The sequence below is a fragment of the Fusarium redolens genome, assembly GCF_020744475.1.
Source record: "Fusarium redolens strain MPI-CAGE-AT-0023 chromosome Unknown BKA55scaffold_33, whole genome shotgun sequence".
Taxonomy (NCBI): Eukaryota; Fungi; Ascomycota; class Sordariomycetes; order Hypocreales; family Nectriaceae; genus Fusarium; species Fusarium redolens.
In genome coordinates, this window is record NW_025763696.1 from 17,740 (window position 1) to 39,651 (window position 21,912).

General features: G+C 48.4%; 6 protein-coding genes across 6 annotated transcripts; 3 read left to right on the forward strand and 3 right to left on the reverse strand.

Moving 5' to 3' along the window:
* Positions 1-1,356: 1,356 nt before the first annotated feature.
* BKA55DRAFT_546846 (uncharacterized protein) lies at positions 1,357-1,893 on the forward strand (the record flags this gene model as incomplete). Its single annotated transcript, XM_046190963.1, has 1 exon — positions 1,357-1,893. The coding sequence occupies one exon, from the start codon at positions 1,357-1,359 to the stop codon at positions 1,891-1,893; it is 537 nt and encodes a 178-aa protein (XP_046041316.1).
* Positions 1,894-4,946: 3,053 nt separating this feature from the next.
* On the reverse strand, positions 4,947-6,277 carry BKA55DRAFT_261890 (uncharacterized protein). The gene is made up of 3 exons (XM_046185423.1): positions 5,653-6,277; positions 5,358-5,594; positions 4,947-5,100 (listed from the first exon to the last, which is right to left on the reverse strand). Exons 1-3 carry the CDS (start codon positions 6,115-6,117, stop codon positions 5,095-5,097), a joined length of 708 nt encoding a protein of 235 aa, XP_046041317.1. The 5' UTR covers positions 6,118-6,277; the 3' UTR covers positions 4,947-5,094.
* A 3,538-nt stretch (positions 6,278-9,815) lies between these two features.
* Positions 9,816-11,028, reverse strand: BKA55DRAFT_586051 (uncharacterized protein). The gene is made up of 2 exons (XM_046194522.1): positions 10,380-11,028; positions 9,816-10,319 (listed from the first exon to the last, which is right to left on the reverse strand). Exons 1-2 carry the CDS (start codon positions 10,730-10,732, stop codon positions 10,217-10,219), a joined length of 456 nt encoding a protein of 151 aa, XP_046041318.1. The 5' UTR covers positions 10,733-11,028; the 3' UTR covers positions 9,816-10,216.
* Positions 11,029-11,259: 231 nt separating this feature from the next.
* On the forward strand, positions 11,260-16,047 carry BKA55DRAFT_586053 (uncharacterized protein). The gene is made up of 6 exons (XM_046194523.1): positions 11,260-11,335; positions 11,441-11,552; positions 11,615-13,045; positions 13,125-13,601; positions 13,656-15,246; positions 15,304-16,047. Exons 2-6 carry the CDS (start codon positions 11,518-11,520, stop codon positions 15,727-15,729), a joined length of 3,960 nt encoding a protein of 1,319 aa, XP_046041319.1. The 5' UTR covers positions 11,260-11,335; positions 11,441-11,517; the 3' UTR covers positions 15,730-16,047.
* Positions 16,048-17,703: 1,656 nt separating this feature from the next.
* BKA55DRAFT_586062 (uncharacterized protein) lies at positions 17,704-18,928 on the reverse strand. Its single transcript, XM_046194524.1, has 3 exons — positions 18,642-18,928; positions 18,243-18,592; positions 17,704-18,195 (listed from the first exon to the last, which is right to left on the reverse strand). The coding sequence occupies exons 1-3, from the start codon at positions 18,778-18,780 to the stop codon at positions 17,989-17,991; spliced, it is 696 nt and encodes a 231-aa protein (XP_046041320.1). The 5' UTR covers positions 18,781-18,928; the 3' UTR covers positions 17,704-17,988.
* Positions 18,929-20,895: 1,967 nt separating this feature from the next.
* On the forward strand, positions 20,896-21,318 carry BKA55DRAFT_529752 (uncharacterized protein; the record flags this gene model as incomplete). Its single annotated transcript, XM_046189097.1, has 2 exons — positions 20,896-20,979; positions 21,127-21,318. The coding sequence occupies 2 exons, from the start codon at positions 20,896-20,898 to the stop codon at positions 21,316-21,318; spliced, it is 276 nt and encodes a 91-aa protein (XP_046041321.1).
* Between the last annotated feature and the right edge of the window lie 594 nt (positions 21,319-21,912).

The window sequence follows — 21,912 nt, forward strand, 5'->3', positions numbered from 1 at the left end:
GGCTGTTGATTCAAGGGTTGTTGTGAGAATAAGTAACCGAAGCTTACAATGGACTCTACGCTGGTCAATCCACATTGGACAGCGCTCACCACGTTATTATATGCCCTTGTCAGGCCTTGAAGTGCCGCCGCAACAAAGATCACGATCAGAAGCAGCGTGATGATCAGGGGAGGGCCGCAGCATAGGAAGAAAGGTAAAACAGGGGGTTTCTCCATCTACCGCCAGATCCAGATCCAGATCCAGATCCGGCAGATGATGTATAGTTGTTATAAGTATAGCTGTATGTCTCCAAGGACGGGGACGGTCGTTTCAGCCCTATTATCAGGGATTGTCTCATCCTCAGCACCTGTATTATCTTGGGGAGCGTGTCTTGCGATGGGCAAGATTGCTTCGGACAGGGACTTTTCGGATGAACGGGAAGAGGGCGAAGCATTTGGGCGGCTACGATGGGCCTGGAAAGACATAAATTAGCAGAGAACATGTTGGATTGATGAAGTTGGCCGAAAATGCATTCACACCTTGCGCTTCCTGGTCCTAAGAGAAACGCCGCTGGAGGCTCGTAGTTATCATTAGACGATGCCTAGGTCGGCGGTGTTCAAACCACAGATACGGAGAACAAAAAAACTGCACAAGAGCTGGGTTAAACAACTGCCATGCTATTTGGAACTTTCTCGCCTCTGTCGTAGAGTTGGACATGCTTCTGAAATTCTCAGTGCGCAACAACTTGGCATATTACTTATCAGCTTTGACTCTTTGTTATTGTAACACAAACTCCACAATCCCCTGCCCACTGATTAATCGCAGGTGGTGTCAATTTCTCTTTTCTACTTTCATTTCTTGCCAAAAAATGTCTCTTCTTATCATTCATTTACAAAACAATAACCATCAATAACTAGTTATTTGTATCTGGCAAAATGTGGTCGAGCTGTTACCCCCTCACTGAAGATGAACAAAGGTCTCTCAACCTCATCATGGATGGGATTGACTGGAAAGACCTGAGCAGTGAGCGCCAAGCCTCGATCAAAGTGCTGGTCGATAAATACCCTGATATTGCACAGACAGCCGTCGCTGGTGATAAGAGCTCCGTCGTCTCGTCCACAGCGCTTCTGAGCCAACGGGCTGATATATATGCTGTCTGACGTGTCTACGCAGCTGGCTTGAGGTGCTTACCACTAGATATTCAAGACCTGGCAGAGCGCAAGTAATTGTATCTCAACTCAACTTCAATATCAAGAGCAGCAGCAGGAGGAGATTCCTTCAACACTGCGCTTGCAGAGAACAGTGCCACGTCTACCGCTGCCGATGTCCACCCTATGACAGGTCTGCCAAACGCTATCCCTAGTCTCAGTCTCTCATATGCCAACCACTGCTACTCCGTCCCGTCGCCATATCATGCTCTCCCCTCCTCCGATGAGTCCAAGCCGCGCCGCCACAGACTACGCTCACCAGCCGACGCTCCGATATCTCAACAACAGAGATCCCGCCACGATAGAGAGCCCCGAGTTGAACAAACTTCTCACAGAGTGGGAGGAAGCGCGCAATTATTTCCAAGCATTGCCCCACCAAACTGTAGACGCTCAGGCGGACATAGACCAGTCTCCCTCTTCTATCAGCACGGGAGACTCTCAAGATATACTTATTAATCATCGTCCCAAATCATTAACTGCTCTTTATAAGTTATCGGATTCTGTTAATATGTCTACAGCACCAACGCCCAAAGACCACCAGTCCTTTGATCTATCTCCAGCCCCAGCAGTCAGTGAGATCTCAATTTCTCACATCACCGAGCGCTTGAGCGGAGTGCTTTCTACCGCACCAGAGTCTCTGACATCCTTAGTACCAGGAACAGATCAGAGAGTTCATCCTGGGCCAGACATTGCGGCATCTGCATAGCAACCCATCAATACGCCGCCTACTGTTAATACCACAATCTAGGGCGCCTCAGTGCCGACTTTATCTCCAATACCATCCGCGAATGCCAGCAAGCTCCCCTAGAGTTCAGGCACAAGTCTGAAGAGCAATTTCTCGACCTCTTTCGATGTAAATTCGAGCATTCCCGCTCCCGCTGATATTTCTCCATCAACGCAGATTGATGCTGGTACGCATGGAGAGCCTACGGGACCAACTAGACACAATCTCCGTAAACATAGGCTTCATATAATCGAGGTAGACGTTCAAAGCCTCCGCAGGAGTGGTATGAATGGTACAGGGTGTATCACAAGCCTTTACGAAAGATGTGATAGTTTGGGGCAGTGCTAGTGAGGCTTGTCTGAAGTCTTGAGAATGGCTTTTATACGATTTTCAGTGATTGCGGGATTTGATCTAGTTTGATACGCTTGGGGATTAACGGGGATAACCGATACCAATAGAGCAGGTGCAAAAATGACTAGATGTCTGTATTATTTCTCTACTTATTCGCTTGGTGTTTGTGAAGTACGGAGTCGTCTCTCAAAACAATTCAAGTCAACCCATATCCATCAAGAGACATAAACGCTTCCCTTCGTCACATATCCTATAAAGGCTATCAGGGAGTATTCTTCTCTTGTTGGCTTCTCGCTGTCTTAACCACACCCCTATTAACAAGCATACACCAAACCGATACTAAAGCAATGGCTGAGCCATGTGTTTTACCCCACGTTAAGCTAGTGCCTATAGAATTGTGCACCTTGAAATATTCGTCTAGTAAATAAAACCATCTGGGACCGCCTGCGACTCAGGATATGGTCCCTTAGCTTCCGACAAACCTGGACTTTGATTCGCGTTCTTCTGGATTATCTTTATTCCTTTTGCTTGCAGATGCCGCTTGGTTTGGATTGCTAAATTTGTGTTTGTTGCGGTTGGTGCTGCCGGTGAGACTATCGATCAGGTCAGAAGGTTTCCCGGTAGATCCAGCAGATCCTTGCTGCCAGGGGCTGTAGTATTCAAAGGTCTTGACGGCCAAAGTATCAAGTAACTTGACCCCAAGTCTATAGCTGATCATATTGACCCGGTGAGAGGGAGCAGGGTCATCAAGGACAACGGGATCAGCATCAAGGCCGGCAAAGGTGTCTTCACAGAGAGCATCAAGGGGTACCACTGTGAAGCCCTATAATGATATGAGAGAGAGCGAAAACATAAAACCATGAATGCAACATCGTGTATCAAAGAATTTGAATATGGCAAAACGATAGTGGCCCTGGGATGTGATAGTTCCGGGCTGACATCCTCCGACATTGGCTTGATTTCTGGGATCAGCTTGAAGATCAACACCCATCTTACCGCCTTTTCAAGAAAACGAGACGTGGTTTGTTCTGCCATCATCTTTCAAAGTTTCGATCCGATGGGATCTGGGATCATTTTAGGTTCGAACCGAGGTGCCAGGGCTTAATACAGCCATGATGAAGACAGCAGTTGATGCTTCTGTTACATTTAATAGACGAGATTAGAAACATGCGCTTGTATCGTAACCAACCGACTTTTTGTAATAGAATGCGTGCATGTCCGTAGATCTGACGTCCAGCCGAGTGCTGGCGTGGCTCTTAAGCAAACTGCATGTGCTTTACATCAGTCTTGAGGATGGCCTCAAGCTAGAGCTTTCTAAAGTCGTCTTATTGCGAATGGGATCTGAAGAGGTAGGTAGCCCATCTCATCCGCCAATTCTATCCTAAACTCTGTTTCTCTTTCACCTTCCTCAAACTTCTCACATAGCATCTTCACTCAAGCTTTTAATAATATGCTTTTTCATTCGCATCATGTCTGTATGGTATCTGGACCAGGTGGAACGCCTCCTCAACGATGGCCACTTCTTTGGAAGGTTCTGAGCTACCACTCCCATCATTGAGAGACTACACATCAAATAAGCTGGCAAGTCCTTTCTGATTGTCCAAGTCCAACGCCAGTTTCTAACACCTTTCAAGATTATCATCGCGATTTGCTGTCTCTTGTTCTCGGCCTCAAGGCATCTTCATCAAGAGCCGCGCAGTACAGCCTTCACATTGAACTACCATCGATTACCAAGCAGTTTGTCTCAGAAACAGATTGTATTAGCCACAATTCCGGTTGAAAAAGACATTGACTCAAAAGAAAACTGCAATATCTGACCGACTGCAACAAACCTACAAGACATTCCTGAGCTTGAGGACGGAAGTACATGGCCCGACAACAGACCAATATACAAAAAGGGCCGACCCATACCCCGTGAAGCTTGTCTTGACACTATTGTTTTTCAAGCATGCATGCAACATCAGAAAGAAACACTCTTCCTCCACAACGCAGATTTCCATGCGAAGCCAGTCTCCAGCTATAGACAGCCACTCAACACATTATACCACTCTCAACACTCTCGGTAAACACTTGCAATGTCAATAGCTGCCGGGTATCTGGAGACACTACGATAATGATACAAGCATGCCGGGACAATGATGTACCGCTGCGTCTTTTATCAGCCCCAACCTGATTGAGATATCAACACCTCGAAGCCATGATGCTGGCGTCCGATATAAGTCACTAGAAGTCCGAGAGAAAGACTAGCTCTTACAGATAAAAACCCATCGTCTCCTAAGTATTGGGATTTATCATGAGGCTGTGCACGACTACCATGCCTTATCGATCAGCAGACTGGTCTCGCACTACCATTTCAAACAACGAAATTGAGTTGCAACCGTCCCATTTCCACATATATGGATAGGTTGAAGGACAAGACGAAGAAAGGAGGAGAGTTGATTATTGTATCTTGTATTTCCACAGGACGTCTAACCTTGCACCCCTCAACAAGCCCTTGTCGTTTTTCCACATTCTATATCCCAGCCTTTCCGCCCTGAACTGGAGACGCAGGCTGGCCACCTGCGTGTCTTTAGCACTACCCGTTTCCTCCGCGATAAATCATTTCAGACAATTGCCGAATACCACCATCAGTCGCCAGCTCGAAGCCGATTGATCTCTGCCATCTCATAGTCAAACTCCATCATCCCTTGCTCATTCTCAACTCTCTCCACCAAGCCATCCACTACCTTCTGTCCCTCGTGTACCAAACCAGTTAACTCCTCCTGCCTTTCCATCAAGCTATGCTCATCTTTGTCATCGGGGTATCGTGATAGGGTGCTTTCGCACATATATTTAAAGCTTTGGGCAGCCTCAGCGAGCTGTTCATCGTCAGGCAAAGCCGGATGTGAAGGGTTGCTGTTCAACGTCGCGGAAAGCCACTTCTGCAATGCTGAGCATCGCCGAGCATTCTCCAACCGGCGTGCAATACCCGCCAACTCCTCTTCGTACAGTCGGAGGGAGTCTTGTGCTTGTATAAGACGGGATTTGAGGCTATCGAGATTCTCACGGGGGAACTCGGCGAGTTGACGGGCGAGGCACTCTCTGATCTCACGGGCTTTGGCATTCAGCAAAGCGACGCCAGTCTGACGAGAGCTGGGCTGGTGACCAGAGGTCTGGGCGATAGGAGAAGCGGCTGGCGCCTTGCGTGCAGTATCGAGGAGCGACAACAGCTGTTCTTTTGGCTGGTCGAAGTGAGCTGGTAGGGAAGCTGGGAGCGGAGACCCCAGTAACCATCGGATAGCGTTGAGAACGAAGTAACCACAGCTGTGGCTGTTAACTTGTTGAGGTCCATCCTAAAGCACCATGTTAGTTGTATCTGGGTGAGACAAGCATTGCGGCAATTGAACCTACCATTGTGCGAAATCCAAATGCCTCTCCTTGGGGACTAACCCAATGGCAGAGCCGATGGACATGTGGGAGGCGTTCATCTCCTCCATCTTTAGCCATGGGATCGTAGAACAAGACCGTGGAAGACGTCAAGTCCACAGCGGCAAGGGTCCAGTGACGAGGGAAATACAGTGGTATCAACACCACATCGACGCCAGCTGCCTTATTTGCTGGGAATGGAGGAAGAGGTTCGCCGACCTTGATAAGCTGGGTATCGACGATATGACAGCTATTGCGGTTTGCGTCGGGAGCTTCGCTCACGATAAGCTTGATGAGCAAATCCATGCTGTCATCGCTCAACCATGCGTTCTCGTTCAATTGACCACGGGCTTTGATTGCCTCATCGTACCAGGGCTGACGGGCGGGCGAGGAGCCAAGTTGAATTGGACCAAGGCTGTCTTCAGCCTTGCGCTTGAGCGAACACGCCATGGCAACTTGTTCTTCGTCTCCAGGACTCAGGGTAGGTAATTCGACTTGCCCAAGGTCTGAGCCAGGGACAGGTGACGATCGATCTTCAGGGTAGTAACCAGCGTCGTCATCCAGGAAGGATAGGCCATGATGGTCATGGCGAAAGGGCTCAGGTGATTCAACGCCAGAGCCAGGCTCTTTGTTCTGAGGAGGAGGTTGTTGAATGGGTGGCCAAGCCCGATTTGCTGAGGCCAATGCTTCTTTGCCAACTTGACGACGCTATCGCAGAGTTTGGCCTTGACCAATATGCTTCATGGCAGCATTGTAGATGAGTCCATTGGGCTAGTAGAGCGACGGGAGGTCAACCGAGTTTGTGACGGCAATCTTGGAGATTGATGCGAGGTAGAATATGTCTGGCGCCGCGAGTTCTTGGAAAGTGAGATTGTTGTCGCTTGGGCCCTTTGGCCATGGCGGTAACCAATTGCGTCGACCACCCCATTGCTCATCAAGGTAGGCTATCGCAACGTCGGTGCGAGTCTGATTGTCTGCCCGATAGTTCCTCTGCGATGAGCGCTGCATACGGCGGAGCTGCGATATCGATGATCGAATAGAAGGGCTTTGCTCTACCAATTCAGTCATGGCTTGTTGGCGGCCTTGTCGGGGGTACTGTCGTAGTGTTGTCTGAACAAATCTGCTCAACGGGGGACCGGGCGCCGGCGCATTCTCGAGGACGTTGTGAAGGAGATGCTGGGACTGTAAAAGAATTTCAATGAGCAATCACAACACGCAGCGGCACATGTGCGACATACGAAAGGTTTGGTGGTTTCGCCAATTGGCGGAGCCTTGGTTGGCTCCTCGCTATCGGAGGAGGCCATTGTGCAATTCACAAAAGAGCGAGGATCGTGAAACTGACATGGTAGCAGACGACGACGTGATTGAAAGTGCGATAAGCTGATAAGAGTCTTGTTGGGGCCAAGATCGCTCTCAAAAAGGGAAGGCGACAGGGTACAGACCAAAAACTGGTCTGTACTTTGTCCCCTTCCGTATTGGTAAAGAGGGTACGGGCCAATGAGAGGACTGTACCCTGCCACCTTCCCCTCTAGCATTGTGATTGCGCGCACAGCCACTGGGACTCAGCCTCCATGTCAGTCGGCAGCCACACCATTGACAAGTCTAGTATGGAGAGCATAATGGGATGCGCGCACGCCATTAATTTGTCGCGTGAAAGGAACTGACACATGGGAATGGAATTGAGTTTGCTTTCAATCTGGCGACTTCTTTGTAGAGATGCCTTTTAGCCTGGGAGAACATGGTGATGATGTTTCGGGATGGTCTTGGATGGGCATTGAGATCAACGATTCTTACATGTCGCGCATAAATTATATAACCATGAAAATCATGATGAAACTGGACTCCATTGCTTTGCGTCAAGTTGCGCGATTTATTGACGCGGATCTTGTTGACCTTTGCCCATATGAAGCTTTTGGACTGGGCGCATCCCAGAGCTTGTGAGCGAACATGTTGTTGAGAGACATGGACCTAGCGCGGATTGTGACTGCATATCTCACAAGACATTGCTATATAGCAAATCGATACCAGAATTCATTCAAAACCCTTAGCTATGGAATGAGCTTGAATTGGCCGAGGTGTGCATCATTAACATCTGTCCCTTCAACTTGACAGAATGGAGTTTGCGATGCGCATCATGGTACCGTATCCGGCTGCGACAGGGTGCTCTTATAGTCGATCAGACTTTAAAGGTCAAAAGGTTCCAGGAAATGATACGATCAGTGATGATTTGAGAGGAGAGAGACATATACAACAGACCGCCGTGATCTCGACGGATCGGCCCCACTTCTCATGAATCCGGCGCAAACTCCGAGCCATCGGGGACTTTCATCGATTGAATTGAGCAGGGTCATCGCACCACCGTGCATCACGCATCAAAATGAAGAGAAAGAGAAAGGCTTTGACTTGAATTTTAATTACAAAAGATGACTTTAATTTGAAGTTGTAACCATCAATTCTATTCCATTGTGATGGCCGCTCAGTGGGCTCCAGTGGGCTCCAGTGGGCTTTCAGAGGGCTAACCCCTGCTGATGCGCGCTATCACATCAAGATCGATCTTATCGGATGAACTATACCCAAATAGGTAGCTATGAGGTCAGCGAGCTACACCAGACAACAAATAAAAGGACTCGGTGCTGCATTTTAGGACAAAAGTCATACGCATGGTAAAAGGAGTCAAAGCTGCCAGCGATCTATCATGTCATATTACAGATTGATTTGATCCTCATCGAAAGCTTGAAAGCTTCGTTATTCTTTCTCCAAGTAAATAGAATATCATTAATGCCAACCTCCCAAGTATAGCAAACAACCTTGGTGACATAGGCCTGACTGTATTAATTATCTTCCCGTCCTAACCTCTCAGTAACAAGAGTATTTCCTTTGTCAGTGGTCTATTCTCTTTCTAATAGATCCCAGATAGACTGGATAGTAATATCTAGCTGTCCCTGCATAGCAAGGGAGCTGCAACTAGATTCCTTCGCTTGAGAAAAAAGGACCCTGTTGTTGTATCGGCTACCTACATCGCAGCGCCGTGATATAACTTTACTATTTGCTGCAAAATTCATATGGATGAGCGTCGCTTCCGAGACCAAAAGGTTTCTTCCTTCTGTTGCCCTGATATGCCTACTTCCGCAGTCAATCCGCAGACACGACTTAGTGATGCATATCTCTTTGAAGGTCGGAAGTTGAGATAGATGGCTTACAGATGATACATCTATGTGTACTTTGGGACCTCCAAGAATTGTATTTTGGAGAGACTGAAACTTCAATATCATGACAGTCAGTCTACAGAAGAGCATGAAGCTCTTTGGTGGTGGGAGACCGACGGTTCGCATATCTGCGTCTGGTTCCCAGGAACTCCGTAATGCGGTTCGTCGTTGAGTACTGCTTCTTACCTACTTCAGGGTCTGGTGCTTATTCTTAAGCATATCATCGACCTGATCCAGCTTGGCGCCTCACACGTAACATGGATCATGCACACTAAGTAACCGTCAAGGTCAACTACATAAGGTACAGCGCTACGTCAAGCTGTCAAACTTTGACTTTGCACAAACAACCGTCAAGACCAAGAAAAACAGAGTAAGTTGCCCTTTTGGCTCATGTTGCTGACTGGCAAGCCCGATCTTGTCATCTTGGAATCAAAGCAGACGGCATTGAGCTTTCCAGTCCACTGTAGCAGCTACATTTGCTCCTAGAGGCCGTCTAGGTCGGCCGGCTTATCATCTGGCAACAATATCAGACTCTTGATGGTCATACCATGAGATAGATGGTTCACACATCGCTTTATGTGCTGGATTACAATAGGCTGGGGTTCAGATTCAATGCATGATCGATCCTTGGGGTGTTGGGGTTTGGGGTTTTCGGAGGTTGATACTAAGCTGCAGGGTAGCCAAGGCCATTGGACATGCGAGCACCTATGACTGTGAAGTATCTTCAGGTATATGGCGGTGTATAGTATCATAAGTCTTCAGAGACACCTGTTACTCTATATATTGTTTTGTTAGTCTATAACTCTCTTCACATCCAAGAGTCGAGCTCAGCACCTCGAACTAGGAGAGAGTTGGCTGGGGTCGGGCTGGGTGTCCTCGCTTTGACTTTCAGGCTTGCAGTTTCACATCAATCAATCGAAATGCAGTTTATGCATGCACCGCCGTCGCAAAGTCCATCTCCCCAGAACAATTCGGCTCGCCTTCGCTTAAACCATATGTGCTCTATGAATGACTGGCCGTCTCTGACTCTGGCGCCATAGAGACTGAGATGATTGAAGCAGCGCGCTTCGATTGGGGACTACCTCTATAGGGAAAGGTCTTGTTTCCAAGGAAGAACTTTAGATTGATTACTCGAACTTGACCATCCTCCATATTCTCAGGATTCAATTCCTCGTCAATGTCCCGAAGCGGTTTAATGATAGCGTGGCGAAATTCTTTCCTGGACATTTTTTGCTCTAATAGCATGATTTCGATATCCAATTTCGGTTGCTCTTCAGCTAGCATAAGGATTTCTTCATGTATTTCGGGGAATTGCCGTACAGCAACGACCAGGCTCAGCTTTCTTAGATAGCGTCCGTAGTGACTAATCGAAAAGATAGAAAATGTTTTGGGGCATCGAACATAAATCTGTTGGAGTTGTATAGTACAGGGACTCCTTCGATGAAGCTGCGGCCATCTCTAAGTTAGAAGGAGCATTTCGTTAAGTCCCATGGGTCTGAAATTTACATTTTCTTACAGGTAAAGATAAGAGAAGCAGAGAGATGGCACCACTTATGCGTATACTCATCATGGTCATGTGGTCCTTTATGCGGCGTGGAACAACAAATGAAATGGCCCCAGCGTGGAATCTTGCCCTTACGCATCTTTTCAGCGCCTGAGAGCGATTTTCCTATCCCCCCTGGGTTGTAGTACAGGACATGAACCTGTTGGTTGCCAAAAAGCTCTTCATAGATGTATTGACGAATCTCAGGCGGCAGGTGACTAAAGGACCCGGCATTGTCTTGTACCTGCCCGGCGAAAAAGTGAGACGTCGATGACGATTGAGTCTCTAGACAGAGATATTTCCCCCTCCTGCTCATCTCAGAACCTGGTTGTAAACGTTACGCTCTGAGCTGTATCTCTGCTATGGCGACAATGTCAAGTGTTGAGATTTTAAAACAATTTGGGTAAAGTGTTGAGTATTATGATTTGGTACATATGCAGCGTCGATTAAAGAATTGGAGGTTGAGGAAGATAAAATAATTTTGTCTTGAAGGTGTAGCAAATTTGTAGAATTAAGAAGAAAAGAAGAGAAAAGGAATTTGTAGAAATGAGAAGAAAAGAAGAGAAAAGGGACTGTTGTAGACCCAGCTTAGCGCCGCCAGCAGTGGCTGAGACGGGAATTAAGGGGTATAGATAAGCTAAATGAGTAAGTGTCGATCAATCATGAGAGATCGGCTTATATTGGGCGCCCCTGCGTTAGTTCAGACCCCGGTCTTGTCAGCTTTCAACCCCCCTGCAAGACGGTTGTGGAGGCCAGCTGCTGAGGTAACTGATATGCTGACATGTTTATCGGAAGGGTCCTAAAATTCGACTGCATTCCGTATTTGTTTATAGCATAAAAGCGAATGGGCGACGGCATGAGCGCGTATGACCCCGTTTTCCAGACTTTTTTTCATTTTTTGCACCCTATATGACCCTTGGTATGTTCCCTACGTGCTCTTTCTTATTTTTCCTGACTGTTCTCGACTTGTTTCTCTTTTTGTGCATTCCCACTACTCATTTAGTCCCCTCTGACCACTTACCAGTCAAGTCTTTATCTCCGATTTTGACCTCAGCCACAGCAGCTTTATCGCTCTTCCGGTAGGATCCTTTCATCTGTACCATGGGTTCTGATGCATCCAAAAATCCTCCTGCTTAGTACGTCCATATTGATTTCATCAACGCGACAGGCGTTACGCTGACGAGGTGTAACACAATAGCTACCTTACGACCGACTCCATGGTTCAAGGCAATTCTGAGGTGGCGGTCGCAACACAACTCGACGGTCCATCATTGCTGCGTGACAATGGGCGTAGTGAAAGCCACGAGGGCACCAAAGCAGATGAATCGGATGATGGGACAGCTACTTCCACCGACCGCGAACATGATACCAACGATACTGCCAAGCCGGATGCCCAGTCCGTAAAAGCCAACAACCAGGACCTACCGCTTGAATCGCAAGCGATGGTCGAACCCATCAAGCAGGTCAACGCCCTTACGCCTTCCAACGATCAACTTCTGGCCAAATTGAAGGACATCTACGCCAAGCTATCGGTCGTCCAAGACCAATGCGAAGAACTGGACTTAGCTGAGATGCACCCAAGGGATGGCCTGCTGGATATCACTAGGTACCTTTCGATACTTCCGAATTCCATGTTGATGCTGCTTCAGAATATCCAAACGAGGCTAGATGATACAATTCGCACTTGGTACATCAAGGCTCACAAAGATGCGACAGATGGAGATAAGAAGCCGTTGACTATTGAATCGACCAGGAATTTCCCTGCGACTTGCGATGACTCGTCCACGGCCGCAGATACCCGGTCTATGAACACTACAGACAGCCCCGCGGCCTCGGAGGAGGCCCGTGACCATCCCCACGTGTCAGAAAAGACTGCTTCTCAAGTTGGCAGCTCCGAGGATCTTCTGCATGGATTCATGGTGGCTCTAGAGCAGTGTGCCATGAAGCATGGATGGTCTGAGTATGAGGGAATAGCTGCGGTCACGACGGCAGAAATTGGCGAAGAAGGACGCCAGAAGGTGATAGAAGAAAAACGCTTCCTCATCATCGGACACGAGTTGGTCGAGCAAATCTTAAGAGACCTCCAGTTCGCCAAGGAGAAAGCAGAGAAGAAGGCCGCATCCACAGTGATCGGCGTCGCCTCAAGTTCGGGGTTAGAGTCCTTATCGTCTTCTTCGGCTCCAGATAAGAGACCCAAGACCGAACTGCCAACCTTAGTTGAGTTTAGGCGGCTGAGTGACCAGAGTTTGTACAAAAGGTTTGGCAGGGATTACTATGTGTTCGCTGGTAGCCAATGGATCCGCAGTCTCAATGGGGAGAAGATGTCAGCTCTCTTTGCGGTTCATCGCACACTATTACACGAATACTATGCCTTTTTCCTAGTATCTCAGCACCCCAGCGCGACGGAAGAGCTTAAAATGCTCGCAGCGAAGTATGCCATGCCGGCAAGAATGTGGAGGCACGCCGTATGCCCCCTTCTCGAGATCTTTTGCACACGACTTGTCGAGTCTAAGGAATTTATGGATGGTTATATCATCGAGGCATACAGTATGATGTCATTACTGCAAGAGACTGTCCCGCGCTTCCATAACACTTGGGTCGAATGCAAGGCGGATTTGGCCCGATATGGGTAAGTAGGCTCGCTGCCCCTGCTAGGTCTATTTGTCTATAGACAGATGTGCTTACAGACACTGATACCTCGGGCGTAGAATGGTCACCCAAAGTGATGACCGTCAAGCTACCCAGCACTGGCACGACATTCCTAAAGAGCATTACACTCAGGTCCAGAGCGAGAACCCCGTGGACGGTCGTATCTACTACCAGCTGGCCATGATGGCGCGGCCCCAGATTCGGCTTTCACCTGACGAAGCCTTCGATGCCGCTGTGTCACAGCTTTTCTACCACACCAAGTCCCTCATGGTAAAAACTCCGTATTTCGCCGGGCGACGATCTCTGTTGAGCGTTATCCAACCGATTGTTACCCGAAATGAGGAGGGCGTCCCCCAGACCGACAAAGACCACTTCCTTACCGCTGTTTCTCACCTGATTCTCGCTTCTCTGGAACCCGAGACTCTCAGAGGAAATGGCTATAAGGAGAGGAGGAACGATCATGTCCAGGCTGTATATACGGCACTAGAGAATATCAAGATTGGTGCAACGGCCAAGACATCCAGAATTTCTCCAAGGTATGTGCTGGCCCTATGGCTAAATTTGCTCCGTCTCTAATTAATCACTTCAAGCCCCCAACTCGGCCTCTTGCTGTGCCAGTTGCTTCTGGGAATCCCACTTGTCGATCAAAGATGGAGCCCCATGATGACGGCGTGGGCCCCCGGCCTTGTGACGGCCGAGGACCGCGCTGATTCTGACGCAATGGCCAACGCGAGGGATGTTCACGATGTTACGGTCGAGCTGATCCACACCATGATTCCTTGCCTCTTGGAGGATGTAGATACGCGTGACTTAAAGGTGTGGGGATTCATCTACGTAATCCTGGTCTTCATGCGCTCCATGAAGACACGACCCAGTTTGCTGGAATGGCTCGGCTCGGCATTCCATCCGCACGTTCTGGCATCCTTCCTCAACATGCTTTTGCGTGAAGACGAGACTCGCGGCGACGCTGCCTCAAAGAGCGCATCCCATTCGGAACTCGTTACAATTTGGTCGCCGCTTAACGAGAGAAAAAAGCCGGACAAGTACGGATTCAGTACCGAAGACAGCATCAAAAAGTTCTTGTGCGCAAAAGAGGAGTGTACGGCCCCGGGCGGAGAGACCACCGTGGAAGAGGCTATGGCCATTGACACCACACATGATAGAGACTCGGAACGGGGGTACGCCAACGTACTGCCGGAACACAACTTGCTTGTCGGCCACTTCTTTGCCAGACAGGCTGGGCTTGAACCCCGTGACAAATCCCAGGAGAACCCCACCGAAAACGCCTTAGCCGTTGCCTGCCCACCAGCCCCCGAACCCACCCCAGCGACCGTACAGGCTGTCGAAGAAACAATCGTTGATCAAGCTCATAAGGTATCTCGAACATATTCTGAGCCAGACAATGAAAGGGAACATGAATTTCTGGCGGTCCCTGAGTCGGAGGGCAAAGCACAAAAGGGTAGGCAGATGAAGAGAAAAGCATTAGAGGCACCGCCAGCAGAAGTTCAAGTGAAGGAGGCAGAAGCAGTGGATGTATCACTGGAAGAAGTGGAGAGGAAGGAGAGCCAAAACGAGGATACGCGACAGCAAGACGCCCTGACCAAAGAGGTAGAAGCCAAGAAGGCAGAAGAGGGAGCCAAGCAGAAGCCGAGAGAAGCCGAGAAGGCGCGACTTGCAGAAGAGGCGAGGAAGAAGAAAGAAGCTGAAGAGGCAGAAGTGAGAAACTTGGAAGGGCGGCTTCGTGACCCCCCTCTCTTCCTCGGAGACTGGTTCAAGAACTCGAAATACGACTACCACGAAATGCAGGTTCACAACTATGTCCAAAGCGCCGAGATGCATTACGATCGATCAATCCAGATTTTGTGCTTAGCTTATCAGCTGAAAGGGCACTTCTTTGTCTTTGAAATCGACGAGGAGGGACGTCATTGGACCGGCGTTCCTGGAGCCTCATCCATACCAAAGCCTGACCCAAACAAGAAGATGCCGGAAATCATCGAGCGAGACGGGGGCGCCAGAGTCGTTTATGTCCATCCGTCCTTCCATGCTGCCGAGATAGAGAGGGAGATGAAGAGAATAGCAAGGGAAAAGAGGAGGCAGAAAGAAAAGGAGGAAGCCAAGACTAATACGGACGTGTTCACAATTACATATGTCCACGAGAAGGCCGAGGGCGATGCGGAAATGGTCATTACAGCCAAAAACATCCCTGAAGCGAGCTTAACTACTGACGCGACTGAACAGCAACTTGCACACTCCGAGAAGCCGATCAGCCACGAGGCACCAGACGCCACGGCTGTGGCATCCGTCATGGTATCAGACGACGGCGATAGTGATCTGATTTCGGCTCTCAATACGCAGCTGGATACGGCCACCCGTTTTGGGACATCCACCACAGCTGCTGATGAGCTATTGAGTATCCATGGGACTGAGCATACTGAGACCAAGGTGGAGGCGGTGCTCCCAATGCGGGGCGTGAAAGACTCGAAAGATACAAAGGGCAGCAACACAGATCCGGACACAGCCGTAGCCTCCACAGTAGTCGCCGAAAAGACAGCCACTGAACCGCAGGCCACGGTTCAGCTGAGCAAGGAGATGCTCGACAATTTGCCAAGAGTGCAGAACCGTTTCAAGGCTATCGAGCTCTGGAGAGATGGAGTAAGGTCCTAGCGCGGCCGAGGGCCATGAACAGTGATGACGACGAGGACACCTGGGAACGCCTTAGCAATGGAGACGCCGAGTCAGCGACAAGGTCTGTGTTTTCGTGGTTCGTGCTTGGGAGAGAGGCATAGGAAATTCTTACGAATACTGTTTAATGTAACGCTGTTCCTACATGATACATTTATAAGCCTATTGTATCACACTGCACAGCAACTAAATCAACCATTTGTTTAGGAATAGGCATTACTGTTATTTAATACTAGAACTAGAACCAGATTTTGTAGAAACCTTCAACCTTTAGGCATCCTTCGAAACAAACAGGCCATCTATACTATAGTGCAGTTTATTAATCCCTATTAAAGTTAGCAAGAAACAGGATTAGGAATCGCACCACGCAGAGCCCCATTTACTTATTCAGCCTCACGAGTTTACACCTAAAACGCAACTGCAAAATGTGTATACTGGTCAATGTCCGTCAAGCTGAAGAGAAACGCCGCCATGAAATGCTACGCTCCGTCGCTTGGATCAGCTTTATTTTAAAGATTTCTCAAGCTGTATGCTAGACACTCGTACCCACGACTTTTCGTCTTCTGCTTCGAAAGGATCACTGCTGCATCTCAGAACCTTGTTCCAACAAAAGACATGACGCGGGGCCATGCGGGGTAATGGGAGCAAGATGATGTAACCCAGAAATCGGCTTTTACCAGCGATCCGGGAGAGGGAAAATACAACACCTGCATTTGATCCTTACATTGGGCTTGAAGAGATCGGGGTCAGCAAGGTACTCATTGATTCGTCAGACAAGCGGTTGGTTTGCTCAGCCTTCGTCCCGCGGTCCTGCCACGTTAAGAGGTGAGGGTGCTTGCTTCTATGTTCGTTTCCCGGTGGCCTAGGTCATATCACTCTTATGGTGAAGTGTGAACCACCGATATGTAGAGGACGCCAGAGTGTGTATGCCTACTGGGTATGATACCTTGGTTCCGCATCGGCACAGCGGACTGGGATAACTAGAATCTCGCGACGTACAGTCTAGACTTGGCGACATATTCCGCGTTCTCCGAGAGATGTACATTATCGGTTGTTGTAGTGTACCTGTGCTCATTTTGTCCGCCCGATGACGCGAGGATGTCGAGGGGGAAGCAACACATTCACTTGGGACGAGCGATCAATGTACGCACTGACAAGCTTATGCTAGGACTCGGCGAGACAATGAAAAGTCCATCCTATGACTTAAAGGGACTACAAGTTCAACTGTAGGCAACCAACCGAACTTATTCAAGACTGACCACTTTTAGCCAACTTTTATCCTCCATCCGTCCCGGTACCTTAATAAGGACTAACATAGACTCTTATTCTTGGCACTCCAATACAAGCCAAAATGAGCTGTGAGCGTTATCCTCTGTCTGTTGTGCTAAGTCACTAAGCAGCTGAAATAAGATATCTAGGCGCGTATATGCACATATACGGTATCTGACATCCTATCTTTGGTCTCCCCCCCTTCCTATGCAGACCCGAAGATTCACTGCATCAATAGAGCTTGATGTCAATAGCCCCACTGTAACAGGCCGGTATGTAATAGGCTTGACTAGCTTTCATATATAGAAGTAGGTATCGGCCGCGAAAAATCTCGTTGTTTTATTGATGTAATTGTATGGCATGAAACTAGACCGAGAATGAAGTCAATAAAGAGGTTTGTCTCCGAATTATGGTCTTGGTCGTACCGCCATTTTCTTTCTATGAGCCGAAATCGACGCTTTTAGCAGTCAGTAAGGATGCACTATGGGCGCTAACTCGTTCAATACGAGCCGTTAATTGCGGCAATCTCTGACGTCCTCTCAATCGTTGCTCAGGAGAGATGTTTTGCAACGATGGAGAAGTGCTGCAGTGACCCCTAAGCACGGTTTCACGAGCAGGCCGGGTTGCAAAGCAGTATCTGGAGTTGACATGCGGCTCAATTCGGCAGCCCACTACATCCCAAGCTATCTCGAATTGTAGGTCAACGACTTGTAAACGTGGATTTGACATCACTGAGGCGTAGGGATCCTGAAGATTTCACAGAAAGCCAGTAAACTGGATGTTGATGTCTTGATCGGAGTTGAGTGATTGCCATTAAGGGCTTCCTTTAATGCCTTGAGTAAACTGAACAGCTCCCAGCTTAGTACAATATGTTTCCAATCCGTCACCGTCAACTGTTCTTGATAAATTCCTGAACAACGAACCTTCACAAAGAGGGCAGTACATGAATGCCACTGTCATAGCTACTTGGGTTCATTTGAAGATATTGGCCAAAGTGCGTACTCGCTCTTCCATGTGCTGGATGTCGAGATCAACCATTATGTCCTCCGATAGACATGTATCGAATCGCTCCAGGTTATCGTTGTGGATCCATACGTAGCATCCTCCAGCTGACTGGAAGATTGTACCATCCAAAGTCTCTTCAGTATGCCTGCCAACAACTTCGGAGACCAGTGTAATCTACATAGGTAAGCGAGGGTAGAAGAACGATATGTCACAACACAAACCTTTTCTTGGCTGGGGTCGACCTTGTGAGTGACCACTTGACGTTTCTTAGCGTCATCTGCAGAACAAGCTTCTTCCAGCTCGACGTTATAGGTCAATGTAGGACGACGATGTTCTATAGAATTCTGACTGCTTGGGTCGCCATGTGTAATCTTGAATACGGCAACGCAAACAGGTGCATCAACCACACACCAAATCGCTAGGTGAAAATAGCCGGTGTAAACAGAAAGAACTGATGCAAAACCTTTTGGTATGTTGAGGTTCATCGCCACTGCCTTTCCATTTATACAAAGGTAGTTAGACTGGGGAGCTCCCCTGGTGCTTTGGTTCGATCCCCTGCAAACAACCATTTCTGGTAGATCTTAGTGAATAGACCTAAATTTCTGTTCATCGACTCATACTATCACCCTTTTGAACCACTTCTTTTCCATAATTTATATGAGTAGGACCAAATGCCATGGAGCCCAATATGGAGCCGCCCTCACCAAATATTTGTGGCTTCATTCCACGGCCATCAGGAAGAAGGAGACGAGTTTCCATTTTTGCAGTTACTCGAGACTTGTGATCGAAGAGTGAGATGAATGGTGCTGTATTCGGAGGGCAGTATAAGGCACCTACAAGATATCATAGGCTTTAGCTGTCTTTTATACTTTCTGCCACATGGAATTGACCGCCAACTCGTTATCACTACGTCCGCCAGGCAGCCGTGTCAACCACTTACAAAGCGGTGCGACACGTGCTATATGGATAGCTATTCAAACTCAGACTGGACATTTCAAAGGAAGCCCGCATCTACAAGCGGTGAGCCAAGATCTGACCGCACGCTCTGACGGTGATATCTGGTGGTTGCGGGTGAGCGATGAGGCCAGTTGCTGAATCCATGTTGATTCGGAACTTTGGAAACGTGGCTGAATTCCCTTCGACGCATGCGTCTCCCCTATCCAACCGACATGCACAGCACATGGGCTATTGCCGTTATCAGGAGAGCAAATGAGGATGCCGTCAACTCCATTCTTGTCATCAATACATTCTATCACACCGCCTCTTCCAAGGAGTACCTCGGCGAGCTGATGTCTGTATTGCGAGGTACAGAAAGATCGTCCTGCCAACTCCCGGTCGATCTGGACATAAACTGAACGGCTGATTCAAGCTATCATTTGATTGGATATTGTTCACCGGTTGGCTACTATCCCAACCTGAATCTAGCTTTGTTTCGCGTAAGACAGCAAACACAACATTGCGTCTCAGAGCGCAGCACTGACCTTAGTGAACGGAATGGTAACTCAAGTATTGTTTGGCCTAAGTTCGCACCGGGTCATTGAGTTTCCTACCTATTTCTTTTCGAAGCCCCTTTTGGCCTATGACGAGCAACTTGGTATGGAAAACCGGCCTGACTTCAAGGACAACCAAGCTGATTTGACAAAGCTTAGCGTAGTAGCCAGACGTAGTGACTACCGAGGCTCATTGTGTGGTACACGCCGCGATCCTGGACTCTCGCCTCAATCACATACAAGAAGGCGCTTGTATGATGCGTTGTATAGATATGGAAGTTTCCAGCAAGGGTTCAGGTCTCGCGTATGCGCCTGTAAAGATAGTCACAGCTCAGTATCGGGCCCCAAAGTTCACAAAATGTCTGACCGCAGTACCAGCTGGGTCAAGCCGCACCACTCTGGAGTTCGCAAATACCATGCACCCCTGTATGAGGGGCTCAATCTTCTCTGATATCTCTTCCCCCCTTATCCGAATAACGGCATAGATTTCAGCCGTACGCAACCCCTGACAGCCTCTGACTCTCCTTGTTCAGCGGTACAAATCACTGACCACCATGTCTCAGAACTTGTGTACATGATTGCCTATCACGCAGCGCGTACTTCGTAAATCATATGGGCTACTGGTGGAGACTCACCGTGGCTTGCGCTTCGCCTTGACCGGAGGATCAAGCAGCAAACTTCGTGCGCACAGTCATTCGTTATTGGCCAGCCTCCCGTTTGCAACTGACAGGTCATGATGTACGCGCAGGTGATAATGCGCCTACTTCAGCCACCAGCAGAGGGTACCACAATTATTAGGTTACGTTCTTATGCGTGGGGCCCGTGGATGCACACGCCAGCTCCCTTCCGCCAGCCTTATCACTTGGGTGTGTTCGCACTTCACAGCGATATGCAGCCCTCCCCACGAGGTTCGGCCGCCTGACTACTGGACTAAAGCTCCATCCCTGCTGGCCAAGAGCCAGGGGCGTTCCAGGGGCATTCAAAGTCTCAGTTCACCGACTGATTGTATCTCTATTTTCGGTGCCACCGTCAGGAATTAGCTGACTCTAGCTGCAGTGAGAAGAAACAGTTGGTGACGAATCTTGACACAGAAACGAGTGGATCCTCGACATCAACCAACATAACCTTGACAAAACTTGGCCATTCGAGAATCAGGGAGGGTTATATGACTGGCTATGAAACAAGGCGGTATGACTCCGCGCTTATTTTGCTTGACTAATATAATCTTCTTATCGATGCCACCTTTCACCCAGAACCATTCCACGTATAAAAGGCATCAGAACTTCAGCTGAGGTAGAGAGGCGGGTACGTGGTTATGACACGATTCTTTTAGATCATTCTACTTTTTTAACAACTCTCGAGCAACCATTCTTTGTATGAGACAATGAGTCGTGAAGAATATCCCAAAGAAATTCAAGAAGCGCTCGATCGCTTCCAACGCGATTTTAAGAAAGTTGGATATGCTTGCGTAAGTCCTACTCAGCCTATTTGCTCACAGACTTCATCTGCTAAGTAGAACAAGTCTTCGCATAAACATATTGTGGACAGCCGCAAGCCTGGCTCCAACTGTGATAAACCTAGGTGTAACGCAGAAGTCACTGGCATACCAGTTCAGGCACACGGGGAGATATATATTAATAATATGATTTCAGAATATGGCTGGGAGACCGTAAATGAAGAGGGCGAATGGGTTAATGGAAAAGGAAAAGATGGAGGATGGAAAACATACTCCAAGCGTATGTGGTTCAATTTGCCAGGGAAAGGGTTGTACTCTCAAGAAGAGATCAAGTTGATGTTCCCACACTAGCTCAAATTCTCTTGTTGATAGGAGGTAATCAAAACTTCCTGGATGTCCGCTTCCACGTATGGCACCAGATACCGTATTTTTCATAGAACCATTCTTATAATATACTGGGTACCGATTATCACCCTCTGAGCTTCATGTGCAATACTAGGCAAACGGAGAATCCACTTGTAAGTACGAGGGCCTTGTCCTAACGAAGAATATCTCGCTGCTTTCCGAACCCTTTGATTTATTCCCACCCTGCCGTGAGGGCGAGGTTAATGTGTCCGTGGAGTCTAATACGCACGGATTGGGCGTATCAGAGAGATGAGCTTCAAGTTTCATCGAGCCGGGTTAATCCTTCTGGCAATGCGAAATTGCTCTACACTCATCATGGTCTCCCCCAGTGTATATTGAAAGCTTGCTAATTCACCTTGGGCTTGAACAGTCCATTAGGCTCCCGTCCAGGCTGGTGCGGCTGGAAAAGAGAAGCGGTACTTCCAAAATTGGTCCCCGAGGTGGTCTTCGACTGCTTCAATGGCTACGCAATGATCATCGGCGCCCGCCATATCATCCGGCCCGACATGCCGGAATCAGGGCTTCAGGGTGATTCTATTT

What these genes read in the sequence shown, in the direction of transcription:
- BKA55DRAFT_586051 (XM_046194522.1), bottom strand. Translation starts at nt 10,732, where the DNA reads ATGAGCAGGAGGGGGAAATATCTCTGTCTAGAGACTCAATCGTCATCG. An exon ending in ATCTTTACCTGTAAGAAAAT is followed by an intron (nt 10,320 to 10,379) that starts GTAAATTTCAGA and finishes AGATGGCCGCAG; the next exon opens with CTTCATCGAAGGAGTCCCTG.
- BKA55DRAFT_586053 (XM_046194523.1), top strand. Translation starts at nt 11,518, where the DNA reads ATGGGTTCTGATGCATCCAAAAATCCTCCTGCTTA. An exon ending in GCGGATTTGGCCCGATATGG is followed by an intron (nt 13,046 to 13,124) that starts GTAAGTAGGCTC and finishes CCTCGGGCGTAG; the next exon opens with AATGGTCACCCAAAGTGATG. An exon ending in CCGAGGGCGATGCGGAAATG is followed by an intron (nt 15,247 to 15,303) that starts GTCATTACAGCC and finishes GCGACTGAACAG; the next exon opens with CAACTTGCACACTCCGAGAA.
- BKA55DRAFT_586062 (XM_046194524.1), bottom strand. Translation starts at nt 18,780, where the DNA reads ATGGAAACTCGTCTCCTTCTTCCTGATGGCCGTGGAATGAAGCCACAA. An exon ending in AGTGGTTCAAAAGGGTGATA is followed by an intron (nt 18,593 to 18,641) that starts GTATGAGTCGAT and finishes AAGATCTACCAG; the next exon opens with AAATGGTTGTTTGCAGGGGA. An exon ending in TCGACCCCAGCCAAGAAAAG is followed by an intron (nt 18,196 to 18,242) that starts GTTTGTGTTGTG and finishes TTACCTATGTAG; the next exon opens with ATTACACTGGTCTCCGAAGT.
- BKA55DRAFT_261890 (XM_046185423.1), bottom strand. Translation starts at nt 6,117, where the DNA reads ATGGCGTGTTCGCTCAAGCGCAAGGCTGAAGACAGCCTTGGTCCAATT. An exon ending in CATTTGGATTTCGCACAATG is followed by an intron (nt 5,595 to 5,652) that starts GTAGGTTCAATT and finishes ATGGTGCTTTAG; the next exon opens with GATGGACCTCAACAAGTTAA.